This window comes from Harpegnathos saltator, unplaced genomic scaffold (genome assembly GCF_003227715.2).
Source record: "Harpegnathos saltator strain DR-91 unplaced genomic scaffold, Hsal_v8.6 scaffold612, whole genome shotgun sequence".
Lineage (NCBI taxonomy): Eukaryota > Metazoa > Arthropoda > Insecta > Hymenoptera > Formicidae > Harpegnathos > Harpegnathos saltator.
This window is the reverse complement of record NW_020230441.1, coordinates 574,435-588,877: the sequence shown is the minus strand read 5'-3', so window position 1 is coordinate 588,877 and position 14,443 is coordinate 574,435. Positions and strand designations below refer to the sequence as shown.

The window sequence follows — 14,443 nt, the reverse complement described above, 5'->3', positions numbered from 1 at the left end:
TCAAAAGAGCTCCTTCGTTGGAAACCACCTCCCGCGGCTAAGAGATATTAAAACATTATTTCTAAATGCAATATCGGGAAAGGTGAGATGAGAAAAAATACGAAATACAAAGAGACGAACGTGATTAAACAAACAAATGTTAAATTATTTCCAGCACATTCGGATCTTTAGATTTTTTTAGTTTCGGATCTTTAGGACTTTGGTTTTTATTCAACTATTTTGGAAACGTAAACATTCGCTCGTCAACTATTTGGCACAATTTTTTATCAACAACGCTCGATTCTTTTATTTGCGATTTTTGTGCAATTTTTGTCTGATTCTTGCATGTTACGATGAAATTTCACTCGCGAGAAATATACGACGTTCCTCCATAGGTCTCATATTTTTTATATTCGTACATATCTCTTCATTCCATCTTGTGGAATTACTAGAATCATACCTGCCAAACAGCTTCGTCCCGACAAGGCGTCGTCGTTTCACGTCAGTTGACACAATTCCCGCTGTAATATCGTAGTGAACGTGAACGCAACGTTACCCCGGCAGATTATTCATCGACATTTTGTGACTATACGCGTTAAATACTTTTCATATTGCTATTTTACGGTAATTTTTGCGCTTTAAATAGCATACTCAAATATATACACAAATATTCACACAATACATAGTGCATTTAATTCAGAGTTTAATGATTGCGTATTGTTTTGTTAATTTAATAAATTAATCATGGAATACTAATTAATTACATGACGCGAATAATGCGCGGAATTTATATGGCGCCTCACCATTAAATTATAATTATTTATTTTACATTTATGACGCGCACTGCTGACGTTCGTCTTTTTACTATTACCGGCTTTTATTAAATATTATCATACAGAATTGTCATACAGAAAAAAAAATAGAGGAAGCACACAGATATCGAATATTATTAACAGTTTCAACGCATGAAATTATCGTGCGTTTGACTAATATTAACTGTTAATCAAATACATGCTCCATCGTGAATTATAAATCGTCCAAGTGGATTTAAACTTGTGTCAGCTTTCCGATTTTGTCTGTATTTACTTTTATTACTCATATAGCGATTCGCTGAATCGACATTTAAAAAACCAAAGAAACGAAATATAACACTATTGTATCGCGTCGACGCTTTTTATCACAAAACCCACGTTGTACTCCATTAAATTTAATTTCCTCACGCGGCGTATCAGTTTTGTCGAACAAACAATAATTAATAATTAATATTATATCATCTCATATGCTCTTTGTGAAATTAGAGTTTTAACGATACTGTCGACCAACGTGATAATTTTATTGGCTTTATTTCCAAATGCGCTAAAGAACAGAACGAATATACACCGGGAAGAGAAATAACGTAATGCAAACTCTAAATTGCTTAAATTTTGCCGAATTTCGTCGAAAGCGACTCGAGGGAAAAAAAGGGAATAAAGTTTAAAATCGTTTGCCGCGGTCGAATCTAGCAACGCACTAGCCTCGGCAGTTATTTTATATAGCATAGCGAACATTATTATGATATTCGGCGGCACGAGTAAAGGATAGAGAGTGGCGCGCTCGACTTTACCTCTGTTTATTGCATAATTAACAAAGTTCACGATTTTCCTTCTTGCAATTCGCGGAGAATACTATCAGAGTCCTTAACGATGGTTATAAAGAACATTGCGTCGCTGACTCTAATCCGCGATTTCGACCGGCGCGCTCGAGCATGCATGAGCTCTACATTAATTATTTATTATTATTTTTCTACGTTAATTATTTATTAAGCACCTCTCTCTCTCTCTCTTCCTCTCTCTCTCTCTCTCTCTCTCTCTCTCTCTCTCTCTCTCTCTCTCTTTTTATCTCAACCCCTCCGATTATCCGATCTCTCCGTCGTCTCCGTTGTAGTTAGCTAGATTGCCGACTATTTAACGAAATTAAACGAAAAGGAGGTACCTCAAGAGGAGCGGGGAGGAGACGAGAGAGGGGTGGTCGTGACCGCGCGGCGATGCAACGTCAACGAACGTGGTTTTTGCCGGCGCGCCGTATCGAATCTAGTTCAGTCACGTGGCGAGACAATTTATCCGGATGAGTCAAGCCCTGCCTGCCTGCCTGCCGCTATCGTCATCGTCTCCCTTGCACTCTCTCTCTTCCTGTCGTCGTCTTACCTAGAAATAGCTCGTTGAAGTCGCCTTGTCCGCCGATGAAGACCCCGTACTGTATGTTTAGCTCGAAGTAGCGGCCCGGTAGGTGGGATCTCTCTATGTGTATCACGTCGATCTGCAGGGTGACGTTGGCCTCGCGTCTCGTCAAATTGACCTCGTGCCAACTGAGGTCGTTCAGTGTCAATCCGCGGGCGCTCGCCATCTCGTTCTCGCCCGCACCCAGATTAATGTGAACCTGCGGCAAAAAGCGGCGCTCGTAAAAGTCAGTCTCATTTTTGCCGGAGTTGTGGACGTGCCGCTACCGCAAATGGGTTTTATACGTACATGCGCACGGTACAAATGCATTTTTGTTTTTTTTCTTGAGCTCCGTCACCCCTTTTCTCCTTTCCCTTTTTGCTATTCTTTTTTCCTTCTCCTCTCTCTCTCTCTCTCTCTCTCTCTCTCTCTCTCTCTCTCTCTCTCTCTCTCTCTCTCTCTCTCTCTCTCTGTCTCTCTCTCTCTCTCTCTCTCTCTCTCTCTCTCTCTCTCTTTCTCTCTTTCTGTCCCTCTCTTTTTTTTCGAGAACGGTCGTTCTTCCCCGAAATAGAGCTTCGGTTTCCGGCCGTAGACTCGGTGTACTTTACACTCTTCCGCGCCAGCACTGTGTGACGCGTAAAAAAATGTTATGGAAACGCGTAAAGAGTTTTTACCGGTGAGCAACGAGAGAGCGAGACACACGTACGCGCGCACACCTTCAAAAGATTTAATGAACGCCGCGGCCGGCGTAACCGAGGAGACTGTGCGCGAAAAAACTGCAAGAAGCGTATCGTTGTAATGCTGTAAGATAGTCGGCTTCTTCCGCGGTCTCGATAGTGTGATAAAAAAAATTTCACATTTGCGCCGTGAAACAATTATACCGTAACCGCCCGCAAAAGACTTCTCTTCCTCTTCGAATCAGCTCGAAATTGGACAAAAGAGGCGAAGAGAGAGAGAGAGAGAGAGAGAGAGAGAGAGAGAGAGAGAGAGAGAGAGAGAGAGAAGGAGACTGTATATGTCGAGAGTGTGTATTGGTGGCGGCGCAAGCATTTTCGGAAGTGAGACAATCGTCCCGAAATAAGGGAACATGGTCGTTCTCGATTCTTACTGCCGTCACGAACGGATGTTTTGACACGAAAATTTAATTTTATCCCGACGGCAACGGTCGCGGGAAGTCGCGCGCGCGGGGAGTTCGACATTTCGATGGAAGTATTCGATTCGTTGCCGTTCGGGAACGTGCGTCGAGAAACAGATATAGAACCGCGAAAAAGGCCAGGTCTCGCGTAGGTAGTATCAACCTCGGTGTACGAGGTTGCCTGGCGCCAGTCATGCCCCGCAAATTCTCCGACAGCGTGAGCTGACAGGAATCCGACAGCTCGAGGTTTCGTATATTCCGTCTGCACTTGAGGCACTCGCACAATGAGTTTGCATGCCGAGAGAATGAAGAAGGCGGACAGCTAGACAGACAGTGAAAACGGCTTTCAGTCTCGCGCGGGAAATAAATGTCGAACCTCGCCGATAACCCGATGGCGTTCCCGTTGCCATGTTCGGTCCCCTTTCGTGACTGGGAAAGGGCGCGCGGTGCAGGTGACTGACAAACACGAAGTTTAGCGACGCTTCTGGCTTCCTCGCTCGCTCGCGCACTCTCGTAATTCGCGCGATTGTTGTATGCAGCCGCGCGCACACGGCGAGCGGATACGTATCGCCGCGTATTATTCCCTGAAAACGCCGCGTCGCGCAGCAGCGGTTACCGCAGTTACTTTGTAATCGCGCCGTCGGGGATTCCTAGTTACGCGTGCCGGATTTACGATACACCCACCGGGGAATAAATTCCAAACTCCCCGCGCATATTCAGATCCGCGGAAGTCACCTAAATCAAGCGCGCGCGCGCGCGTGTCGCTCGGCATTGTAAATGTTTGACTGATTAACACGCATCGCGAAGCGCGTTCGTTTGCGAATTCTTGACGCCCCGGACGGAGAGCATTTCCGGCCAATTGCGAGACAGTGCCGCGGGATTTGTCACACGTCGGAAATGCCAGAGAGAGACTCGCTTCATTCGTTCAGGACAGCTGGAGGTATCAATCCGCGCGATTCGAGTCGCGATTCGACACGATTGCGGTGCTGAGGATCCGAGATAGCTGGAGTACATTCTCTCGTCGAGAACATGAAGCAGAGAGAGAGAGAGAGAGAGAGAGAGAGAGAGAGAGAGAGAGAGAGAGAGAGAGAGAGAGAGAGAGAGAAGCACGGGAGAGAGCGAAAACTACGGGTAAACATCCTCGAGAAATACCTCCCGCGATCTGACCATTTGAACGCGTTCTATGTCACGACGTGGTGTAATGTATTATCGAGTTACCGGGTACTACACGCTGCGCTTTAGGCTAGAGGAGTGAGGCAGGAGGTCTCGATAAAGAGGCTTTAATCGCGACCTGGATCGAGCGTCTGAGACTTATAGCATTTTGGTGCCGTGGCGCCCCGTGTTCCTCCAGGGCGGTCTTCGTTGATCCTACATGAAACGATCGAGCGTCCGTGGCGCGGTTCGCTCTTAATGAAAAGTCGATCGTCCGAGACTGAAGCTACAGTGGCGGCGGCGCAGCATCGCCGGCCACGACGGAGCGGAGCACGACGGCGCATCGACATTTTCGGCGATAGTGCGACGTGAATGCGCGGCGCGGCGCTACGCGGCGCAGCAGTTTTACGATCGACCTGATAATAAAGGCGCGAGCTCTCGCGACTTGCCAGCACGGCCGGCCGGTAGTCGGTCTGCCAACGATCGGATGACTATGCAGCACCTATTAATATGTATAAGCGCGCGAGAAACGACACTTTGCAGAATGTAAACGCGCCTCTATACACAATCGTAGCCCGAGGAGCAGCCCCGGTGGCGGCATTATGAATGCATCGGCAATTGGAAAGTGAACAATATCGGAAGCCCCGGCGATGCGGCGTCGAATCGTCGGATTATCCCGCGCGGGGCACTCGCACTGTCATTGTTGATGCCGATATTCCCGGTTTCACCGCGAATATGGATCGCGCGCGGGACTGCCGCCCGACAGCGGAAGAAACGCACGTCGGGCAAAAGTGAGCGCGATCGGCCGCGCGATTATCCGCGCGAGCATTTTTCTCTTCACGTTGGGCGCGGGCTCGGCGAATAAACGCGATCACGCGCTGGCGGTCGGTGCGCGTTGAAAAGTGGGCGATATCGCGGGGCGCACGCAAAAGTAATTAAGATTCGATTCGCTCATCGGATTAGCGACGGCTCAAGCTTAACGAGCGTTTTGCGCGCTCGAGACGCGATCGTCCGGCGGTAATGGCGACGAGAGTGGCGCTCTTGCTCTCACGTTCTGCACACGTTAATTCGCGGAATAGACGCGTTTGCTCGTTACTATTTAAAACACGGCTTTACGCTGCGCGACAGGAGAGATGTCTATCCAGGTCGGGAAAAATGTCGCGCCTCGCCAGTAACGGTGTCTCATAATTACTGGGATTACGGGGTCGCCTCTCTTAACGAAGAGGAAAAGTACAATAGGACTTTTATTCTAATTACAAGGCATTATGGCCCATTATATTAATCTGCCGCTATCATATTCTTAACGTCACGGTCTCTCTCGTTCTGCCGGCTACTCGTTACGTCTTATCGGCGCTTTCGGTTTATTAAACGCGCTTAACGGTAAAACACATCCCCGTCGCTACGCCGACGCGCGCGCGCGTAGGTGCATTCAAATTTCGAAGCGTTGAATAATTCGCTACGCAATTTTTATATCGCGATAACCGCGAACGCAGGGATCAAAGGCCGCCGCCGCCGCCGCCGTGGAAATAAGCCGGATGAAAGTGTACGGAATAAATTTAATTAAAAATACACACCGTGGTGCGCACAAAGGGAGAGCTTTCGATGCTGAATAGTACATGAGGAGGCGCAGACTACTCGAGGAGGACTACACCGCGCCGGCTGGAAAGCGAGCGATACCGCGATATATCGGCGCAATTAAGTTCTGAATCGCCGGATTATCGCCGGATAGAGGGGCTTTTAAGTCTCCGGAGGCGTCGAGCGAGTCGAGGCTCTCCTCCGTCGCGAGAGAGACACACGAGAGAGAGAGAGAGAGAGAGAGAGAGAGAGAGAGAGAGAACCATAGAACTGCCGTTGCACTTTTTGCCCCAACCCGTTTATCCTGCCTTCATCCGCCTTAACGATCTTCTTAACAAATTTAATTAAGCCGCTCGACGGCGGCTTCTTCGCGCCGCACCGACTTAACCCTTGGTGAAATTAGATTCGCGCGGTTTTCACGCCGGGATTCACGCGAGAGCAACGCTGCCGCCGCGCCCACGCTCGCGCCTGCATGTGGCTAATGCACTCAGGCTCGCTCGCGGTGGGTGTTTTAATACTGCATCGGGATACGTACCGTTAGCGAACGAGCGAGCCTTCCATCTCAAGGTTAAGGCGGCTTCGGAGGGAATGAAAGTTGTAAAAGGAGGGCGAGCCGCGCGCGCGCGCTGCGGAGCGGCACGGGATTGATGAAAATCTCGTGATTGGAGTGCGAGAGTGCCGCGATATATCGCGGCCTGCACTTTGGGGTAATTGTTACGTTACAATGATACAGTACGGCCGCATATACGGACCGAGCGAAAACTGATTATTCCAATTGCCGTCCGTCGCGGAAAGTAATATTCACGCGCACCAACGTCACCGTGGGTAGGTGTAGCCCGAGCGCTTCTCCCCTTTCCCCCCCATCCTCTCTCTCTCTCTCTCTCTCTCTCTCTCTCTCTCTCTCTCTCTCACTCTCACTCTCTCTCTCTCTCACTTTTTCCCTTTCTCTCACTTGTATCTCTCGCAATTGCAAGAGTTGTAGTTCGGGCGTTAGGGCGCTAAGCACGTTTCATTCGAGGGTGATAATGAGTCGTGTAGAATATGAGAGTACGCGCGGGAATATTAATCGTTGGAAAATTAATAATCGCCGGCGAAGTTGTAACTTCGTTGCAGCGCAACGTTCTTTGTACATAATTAGAAGCAGCGCGCGGCTCCCATCAGCGGTTATTATCGAGAGACAGGATGTCTACTGGCGAGAGCTCTATCGCTGTCAACGTTCCTCTCATTATAGTCCGTGAAACTTGTTTATAAGTGTGTTACGCTGTACCACTTTGGATGCGTACATGTTTAATATACATACGTGCTTTCTTCTTCTCTCTCTCTCTCTCTCTCTCTCTCTCTCTCTCGTTCACTTTTTTCTGTCCCCCCGCTCTCTATCTCGCTTATTTTCTTCCTTCCGTCGCGGTCTTGACGCTCGCCGTAATAACGTGTAGAGATATCGATCACACTCCATATTCTGTATGTATTCAATCTGAATTCCAATTTTTGATGTCCCGTGCGAGCAGAACATACGAAATAGAATTTCGTCGTAATGCGATACGTGTCCAACGCGTGCTCTGCGATCCGCGATCGGTTTCCGCGACTCTCTTCCTCTCTCGCTTCTCTTTCCTTCTCGGCAATGTCGAAAATGTACGGCTCTTCGTGGCGCACAATCAGCACGAGAAATAATAAATCCCTTTCCGTTTCGTTTCGCGAGCGCAACGCGGTACGTACGAATCGCGCCCCAGCGGCTGCTGAACGCGAGAGTGAGTCTTTCACGTTCATTTCGCATGCACCGTGTACACGACGCGTTTAATTACCGCGCGTAAATCAGCGCGGGATTCGCTTTCAACGAATGATTATCCCGTTAAGAATTATTTCCCATGACAGATGCACACGTTAGGCAAAACGAGGCCAGCCGGTTGAACCGCTTGCACGCAACTTTTGCGCGACTTTTTGTAGACAGTGGAAAAAGAGAAAAATTTCATCATATGTACATATGTATATATGTATGTGTGCGTTCTTTTTTTTTCTTTTGCCTTTTCGGGACGCGACGCTCATTATTGCGTAAAATCCAACCGAGTGACTTCATCGTGTCAGACAGTTTTGACTGATCGCATGAAATTCCCGATGCGCAAAAACGAACGCGCGTCACGACGCGGCGATGTTCCAGCCTCGCCGAAACATCGCGCCGTATCGACGCGCAGCCGGGTGTGTGCGTGCGTGCGCGTGCGTGCGCGTGTGTGTGTGTGTGTGTGTGTGTGTGTGTGTGTAAAAAAAGAGAAAGAAGAAAAAGTCGACTCCGCCATCACGCGGTAACGTCGCAATTTCATTTCGCGAAACAGCGATGTAAAAGACATTACGCGGTTTTCGCCCTCGTTCTCGCGTTCGGCGCGTTGTAAAGCGACCGTCATCGATGTCAATGCGCTCACTGCGTCGAGCAATTACGGGGTGCGAAGAGAAAGTGGGGGAGGGGAGAAGAGAAGTCGATCATTTAATGAAATAACAGGGTCGTTCCGCCGAACCCGCCGTGAAATCTTCGTTTTACGACGACGGGCTGTAAACGAGATTGTAAAAAAAAAGAGACTAAAAAAAATTCGCGCTCGCGAATTAACGACATAGATTAGTTTCGCGATCATCGTCGTCGTTAATGATGTCGTCAACGACGACGATGACGACGACGACAACGACGACTCGACGTTCGATTAGTTGGATATGATTGCACAGTGACGGCGACTCAACTCGTCACGATCCAGACGCAATTGCCATCGGCCGAAATGCGATAACCCGCGATATCGAAATCCACCTGCGCGATTGAATTTGACGGCTAGTTTGGCTGTATCTCGCTCTCGTGGCGAGCCAATCAATTTAAACCGGATCCTCCCTCCGCACCACGCGGCCCCCGTACGTAAGATTTTTTTATTTCATATCACAGCTTTAGGTTTTTTATATTACAGCAATATCACAGGCTGAAGCGTGACAACTCGCTCGATAGCCAGTATCGACATTAGCATAAAAATATCGCTCAGCGACATTCCTCGCACACGCGAAATGCGGGAACGTTCGGGTATCATCGATCTAGGAGCGATATTTGAAGCGTCGTCGTGTTAAATTCAGACATGCGCTCATAAATAACATCGACTGAATAAAGACGCGGGGTGGACGCAAAAGAGATAAAAATATATCGCGGATTAAGGATCGACGTGATCGGCGCCGCAAGGATCCGCGGCGCGCCAATAAGGATCTTTCCCTGGATGCAGTAGCTCTTTCGTCGTCGGCCTTGGACTCGCGCCATCCTTTTTCGCCGAGAAATAAGAATCCCGAAGTAATAAGAGCCGCGGACACGGGCGTTACATCCTCCGTTTCCCTCGTGCGCTCGAGGGAGAATATTTTAGCGCACGCGAGAAGCTCGCTTTTTTCCGCGTGTGTCACAGCGCGTCTAATTTCTGCCGCAAGGACACGACGACAAGGGGAGAAAGAGAGAGAATTCTGACAGACAGGCGTATGCCCGCAGCACGTGCGAGCCCCGTTAACGACGAGGCGACCGACACCAAACAGAAAGCCTATTAATAGAAGTAAGCGCCGGGGGCAAACGAACCTTCAATCTGCCGGTTTCGAGTTTGATCAGGCAGTAATCCGTCTTGCCGGCGGCCAATAGCAGCATGGCGTCGGCGAGATGAGTTCGGAACCGGAAACTGATGTCAGTAGCACCCTTGGCCTCTTGAACCGGAAGATGGATGTAGCTCGCCCCGTAAAACGACACTGCAAGTTTAACAAATTTAATGCGTTTAGGTGATACAACGTGGGAGACCGATGGTGTGCGCGTTATTATACAGCGGATATTTCACAGGGAAGAGATAGAAGAGGACGAGGTAGAGGAGGAGGCGGGGGAGCAGAGGGAAATAGGAAAACGTGCTATTAACGGTGCAATCCTTCATTTTAATTTACATAACGTTGTAACGCTCTCTCTCTCTCTCTCTCTCTCTCTCTCTCTCTCTCTCTCTCTCTCTCTCTCTCTCTCTCTCTCTCTCTCTCTCTCTCTCTCTCTCTCGACAAGCCCACAGGCCGGTACTGAAATTACGTAGTTTTGTTGCAACCGACGGAGGCAGTTACGTCTTGCATTTTGCGTTCCGCTGACTAACGTAGCAATAATTAAAATATGAGTTTGCGAAAAAGGAAGGAGCAAAGAGAAGGAAGAAAAAACAGAGAAGAAAAACAGAGAGAGAGAGAGAGAGAGAGAGAGAGAGAGAGAGAGGAGAAGGAGGAGGAGGAGCGGCGGAGAGGGGATCGTGAGCGCTGCGCTCGCGAGAACATCGTATTTTTGCGTAAAGTAAGAAGCGGAGGTGAATACGTCGCAGTCGCCCCGCGCGAGATCTCATTTTTCCTCGCTGCCGAGGAAGAGAAATTAAGTGTCACTCGGGAAGTTTTATTTCGTTCATCTGTTTCTCCGATAACTTCTGAATTGCGAGCTGAAGTGGCTTTCTTCAGGGAATTTGATATATTTATCGTGCTGTGCCGCGGTAAATAAGTCGCCGACGAAGATGGACAACAAACCGGCACGATTTTGCAAATCTGATAAGCTCCGCGACTCGGTCTCGGTTCGGTCTTCGAATTCCGTTTATTCCCATAGATAAATTAGCTTTTCAAATAGCGGCCGCGTATTGATTTCCGCGAATCGTTCGAATTTTCGCGTGATTCATTGTTCGCGTCATTCACGACGCGAAATAATATACCGCTTCGTGCTCGCGCGCGCGCGCTCGCGAGAGAGAGAGCATTGTTTATTTACGATATTAATAAAAATAATATTTTACTGCCGCATGAGATCGCGTCTACCAACGTCCTCCTCGTATCGATTGTCGTCCGATTGTTTGTCGGGGAAAACAACCATCGGAATAAAACGGAATGATATTTTTGGGTAAATGCGGTCTTGAATGCCCAAAGGCTTTCTCTTGTTTTTCTCTTTTTTTTTTTTCATCTGTCGCAGCGCGTTTGAACCGTGTCGACCGAAATGAAAAGCGTCGCTGTGGATTGACGTGTTTAGTTTTAGGCGGTTAGCAACGCGGACAGATCGCAATCGCATGCGCACGCGGATTACGTTAGGACCGCGCGCGTCTGTTATTAATCAGGATACTTCGGAATTTATCCGCGGATTCGAAGTTTCCCGAGCTCCCGTTATATATAGCCGGGAGCCACTCGCTCGAGCCACTTCATTAACAAAAGCGGCAGCAGCGGACCTCTCTCTGGCGGCAGCTTGATGAATGAATCGTCAAAGTTGTCCGGGTCTCTCGTGCGTTCTTGCGGACTTAGACGCCGCTTTACAACGCTACAAATATCGCCTTCGCGGGATGGATAAAAAGTGATAAATAGGGAAACGGTGAGATCCCACGTTCTCTCGCGCGAGTCCGCCAACTTCTCGCGCCAAGCTCCAAAACCTGTTCCAGAGCACTTTAGCCATTACGGCGGTAAAATATTCTGGATTAGAGGCAGTACGTTCCTTTGAAACGATCGGGAGCGCGTAAAAGAAGCACGTCGATACATCGCGGCGGAGCCGATGAATGACCGGCTTGAACCGTCTCAAACGAGCAATGAGGAGAGATCCCGTATCTCGCGCGGCACGTCGACTCGAAAGACGTATAAAGGAATGAACGTAGTTGCGCGCGGCGTTTATTTCCCACCCCCGCAAATGATCTAAGAACGCGTTCAAGTACGTGGAATAACTGCACGGGCTATTAAGTACGAAGAATCTCCCTTTCTCTCTATCTCTCTCCTCCTGCCTCTTTCTCGCCATTTCCCCCACCTTCTCTTTTTCTCTCTCTCTCTCTCTCGCTCTTTCCCTTCCGACCGCATCCTTCCCAGCTAGCGGTGCATAGAAACATTAACGTCGACCGCGAATCGATCGTAGGTATTGCCCTCGGTGTTTTGCAGTTCATTGCACCGTGGCTTACTCAATTCGAGTTAGCCCAGAATCGCAATATTTGCGTACGCACAAAGGCGCGGCTCGATGCAAAAGCGTCCATGCCCGACGACCCCCTCGCGTCAAGCGCGAGGATTTTAATTCCCATAATGTCTCTCTCTTTCTCTTTCTCTCTCTCTCTCTCTCTCTCTCTCTCTCTCTCTCTCTCTCTCTCTCTCTCTCTCTCTCTCTCTCTCTTTCCTTCTTTAGTTCATTACTAAACGTACGGGCTAATTTGAATGAAACAGTTAGCTTGAAAACGAAGCACGATGCGCGCGATATTCCGCCAAATTTTAATTTCTCCATCAAGAGCATTAATATCATAATTAAAGAAACGCCGTGCCGCGCGAGATACCGTTGAACAATATGTGATTTTCTCTTCACACTATGTGGACACAAAGCTTCGTTAATTTCTAGAGTTTTAAATTAAACTTTGCGCATAATGTCAGACGAGCAAACGTTACTGGAGCGTCGCACAGCGGCGGGGAAGAGAGAGAGAGAGAGAGAAAAATATAAACGAATCTGAATATATACATGGATGTGGGTAATAAAAACGATAAATATGTAAACTACGTTATTTGGCGATTCATATTGTGATTTTTTAGATCGTCAACTCCCTCCCTCCGTATTATCGTTTCACCCGCAAACAGATGGTACGCACTTGAGATATTTAGATTAATTTCTGCTTATGTGTAGATTGTTATTCCAATTGTACCCGCCCGATGCTCAGTAGTGGCCAACACATTCGCTACGGTAATTACGGCTTCGGACGGATGTGTGCATGCATGCGTGTACAGATGTATAACAAAACTGCGAATTTCATTGTTTCCCAATGGGCTATTTGTCCTCTAGAATCGCTAAACATCGAGACGCGCTCTTGTACGAAATAATGCGTTACGCGAAAAGAGATCAAATTGATCACGCGAATACATTCGCGAGCGGCGGCTTTCGATAACGCTTCTAGCGTCGCAAGGAGAAATGCATTTTGCGTCGTGAAATTAAGTAATAAATTGAAACGCGCTGGCGCGTCCTTCCCTCCTCATTCTTTTTTCGCGGACATGCGCGGGCCATGCCGCGGAGTTGTTTCGCAAATAGCCCCCGGCGCGCGCGGCGTCGAAATCTCACTTTGTACGTTCACGTAGATGACAGATTAGTCGCAACGAAAAATTGCTCATCGCTTTTTTTCGCAAAAAGAAGAGAACAAACACGCGGACAAGTCGCCGTTGTCCTTATCGCGCCTTTGTTGAAACGGATGTTTTCCGAGTCGCGTGATACAAAGGTCGCGACCGATAGCCGATCCGTAACAAGCAGCAGGCTAATACGTCCGCAGGCGCACCTGTCGTTAATTACAAGCTAGACCGACGCAACGGTCTCGCCGTAATTCCACGGCTATATTTCAGATCGAATTTTCTGCGTTTTCCCGTTGATCGTGTACACGGGTTGCATCGAATTTCGCTAAACACACCGACTGACCTGCATCCGGTATGAAGCGGAGCAAACGCGCCGCGCGCGGCCCGCACACCGGGCGTTTCCCCGACGCGTTTCCCCGCGACTCCTGTAATTCCATTTTTCTTTGCTACGGGGAGGCCACGGGGAGGATTCCGCCGCGGTTACGTCCGTAAGCGTAATTGGCCAGCGGCGTTCGAGAAAAAGTGTATAGTGCATTAACGTGTGATGATGCGCGATGCGCGACTCGGCAAATGGAAACGACCCAGTAAGGTTTCACGAGAAACCATCGGGTATCCCGTTTCCTGACGATGATTCCGCCCGATGGATATCGGAGCCGTATGTGAAAAATAAGAATTAACAATTCACGCGGAACGCGGTCATCCCGATCATATTCAGCGCGATGCGCCGCGAGGTCGACGCTCTCTTTCTGATCTCTCTTTCTCACACGTATACACGCACACATGTTCGCACGTCATCGTAACGTCGTCGGAAAACCTACCGTGATATCGCGCACTCACAAAACCTACAAACAAAGCGCGCGCTGTTAGATGAGTCGGTCGTTTTACATGTACTGTCCGATTGTTTAGAACAAAAGAAAAAAAGAAGGATAAATTTACTTAACCAAGACAAACTCACGTCCGCCGCACGAGGCGAGGATGCCACCGATCCTGAGTCTGATCAAAACGTTTTGTCGCGTTTGCAATGTGTACGCTCCGCGCGACTACTCCACCTTCGTATGATGCAAACCGCATGACGGACGCGCAAAAAATACGCGGTCGATGCGCGACCGCGTAACAGCAGCGAATTTCTCTCCCTCGACGCGCATGTTTTTCGCGAAAATATGTATCTAGTCGGGAAGCGCCGGGACGTGTAAAAACAAACGCGCGATGCGTCGTTGCGCGCCGTACCGCGCCGCGAAAGCCTCGTCGCACGCACCACGCAGATTAACTCGACAAATGGAAAACTAATTAAAGCGGCTATATATCGCGAACTTGTTTCGCCAGGACGCGTGTGTGCCGCGGGAAA

The 14,443-nt window shown here is 48.8% G+C and overlaps 1 protein-coding gene across 3 annotated transcripts in view; it reads right to left on the bottom strand.

Moving 5' to 3' along the window:
* The window catches only part of kon (chondroitin sulfate proteoglycan 4-like protein), a 40,619-nt gene that overhangs the window by 23,767 nt on the left and 2,409 nt on the right, over positions 1 to 14,443 (bottom strand). For 2 of the 3 annotated variants that reach the window (XR_849766.3, XM_011141149.3), the window contains exons 2-3: positions 9,614 to 9,777; positions 2,163 to 2,394 (exon numbers count right to left, since the gene is read on the bottom strand). Coding sequence is in view for 1 of the 3 variants with exons in the window: in XM_011141149.3 (XP_011139451.1) it covers positions 2,163 to 2,394; positions 9,614 to 9,777 (396 nt within the window). In the remaining 2 variants the exon portion in view is untranslated. Of the gene's footprint in view, positions 1 to 2,162; positions 2,395 to 9,613; positions 9,778 to 14,443 lie in introns of those variants that run through there. The other variant, XM_025304494.1, reaches the window with a different exon arrangement.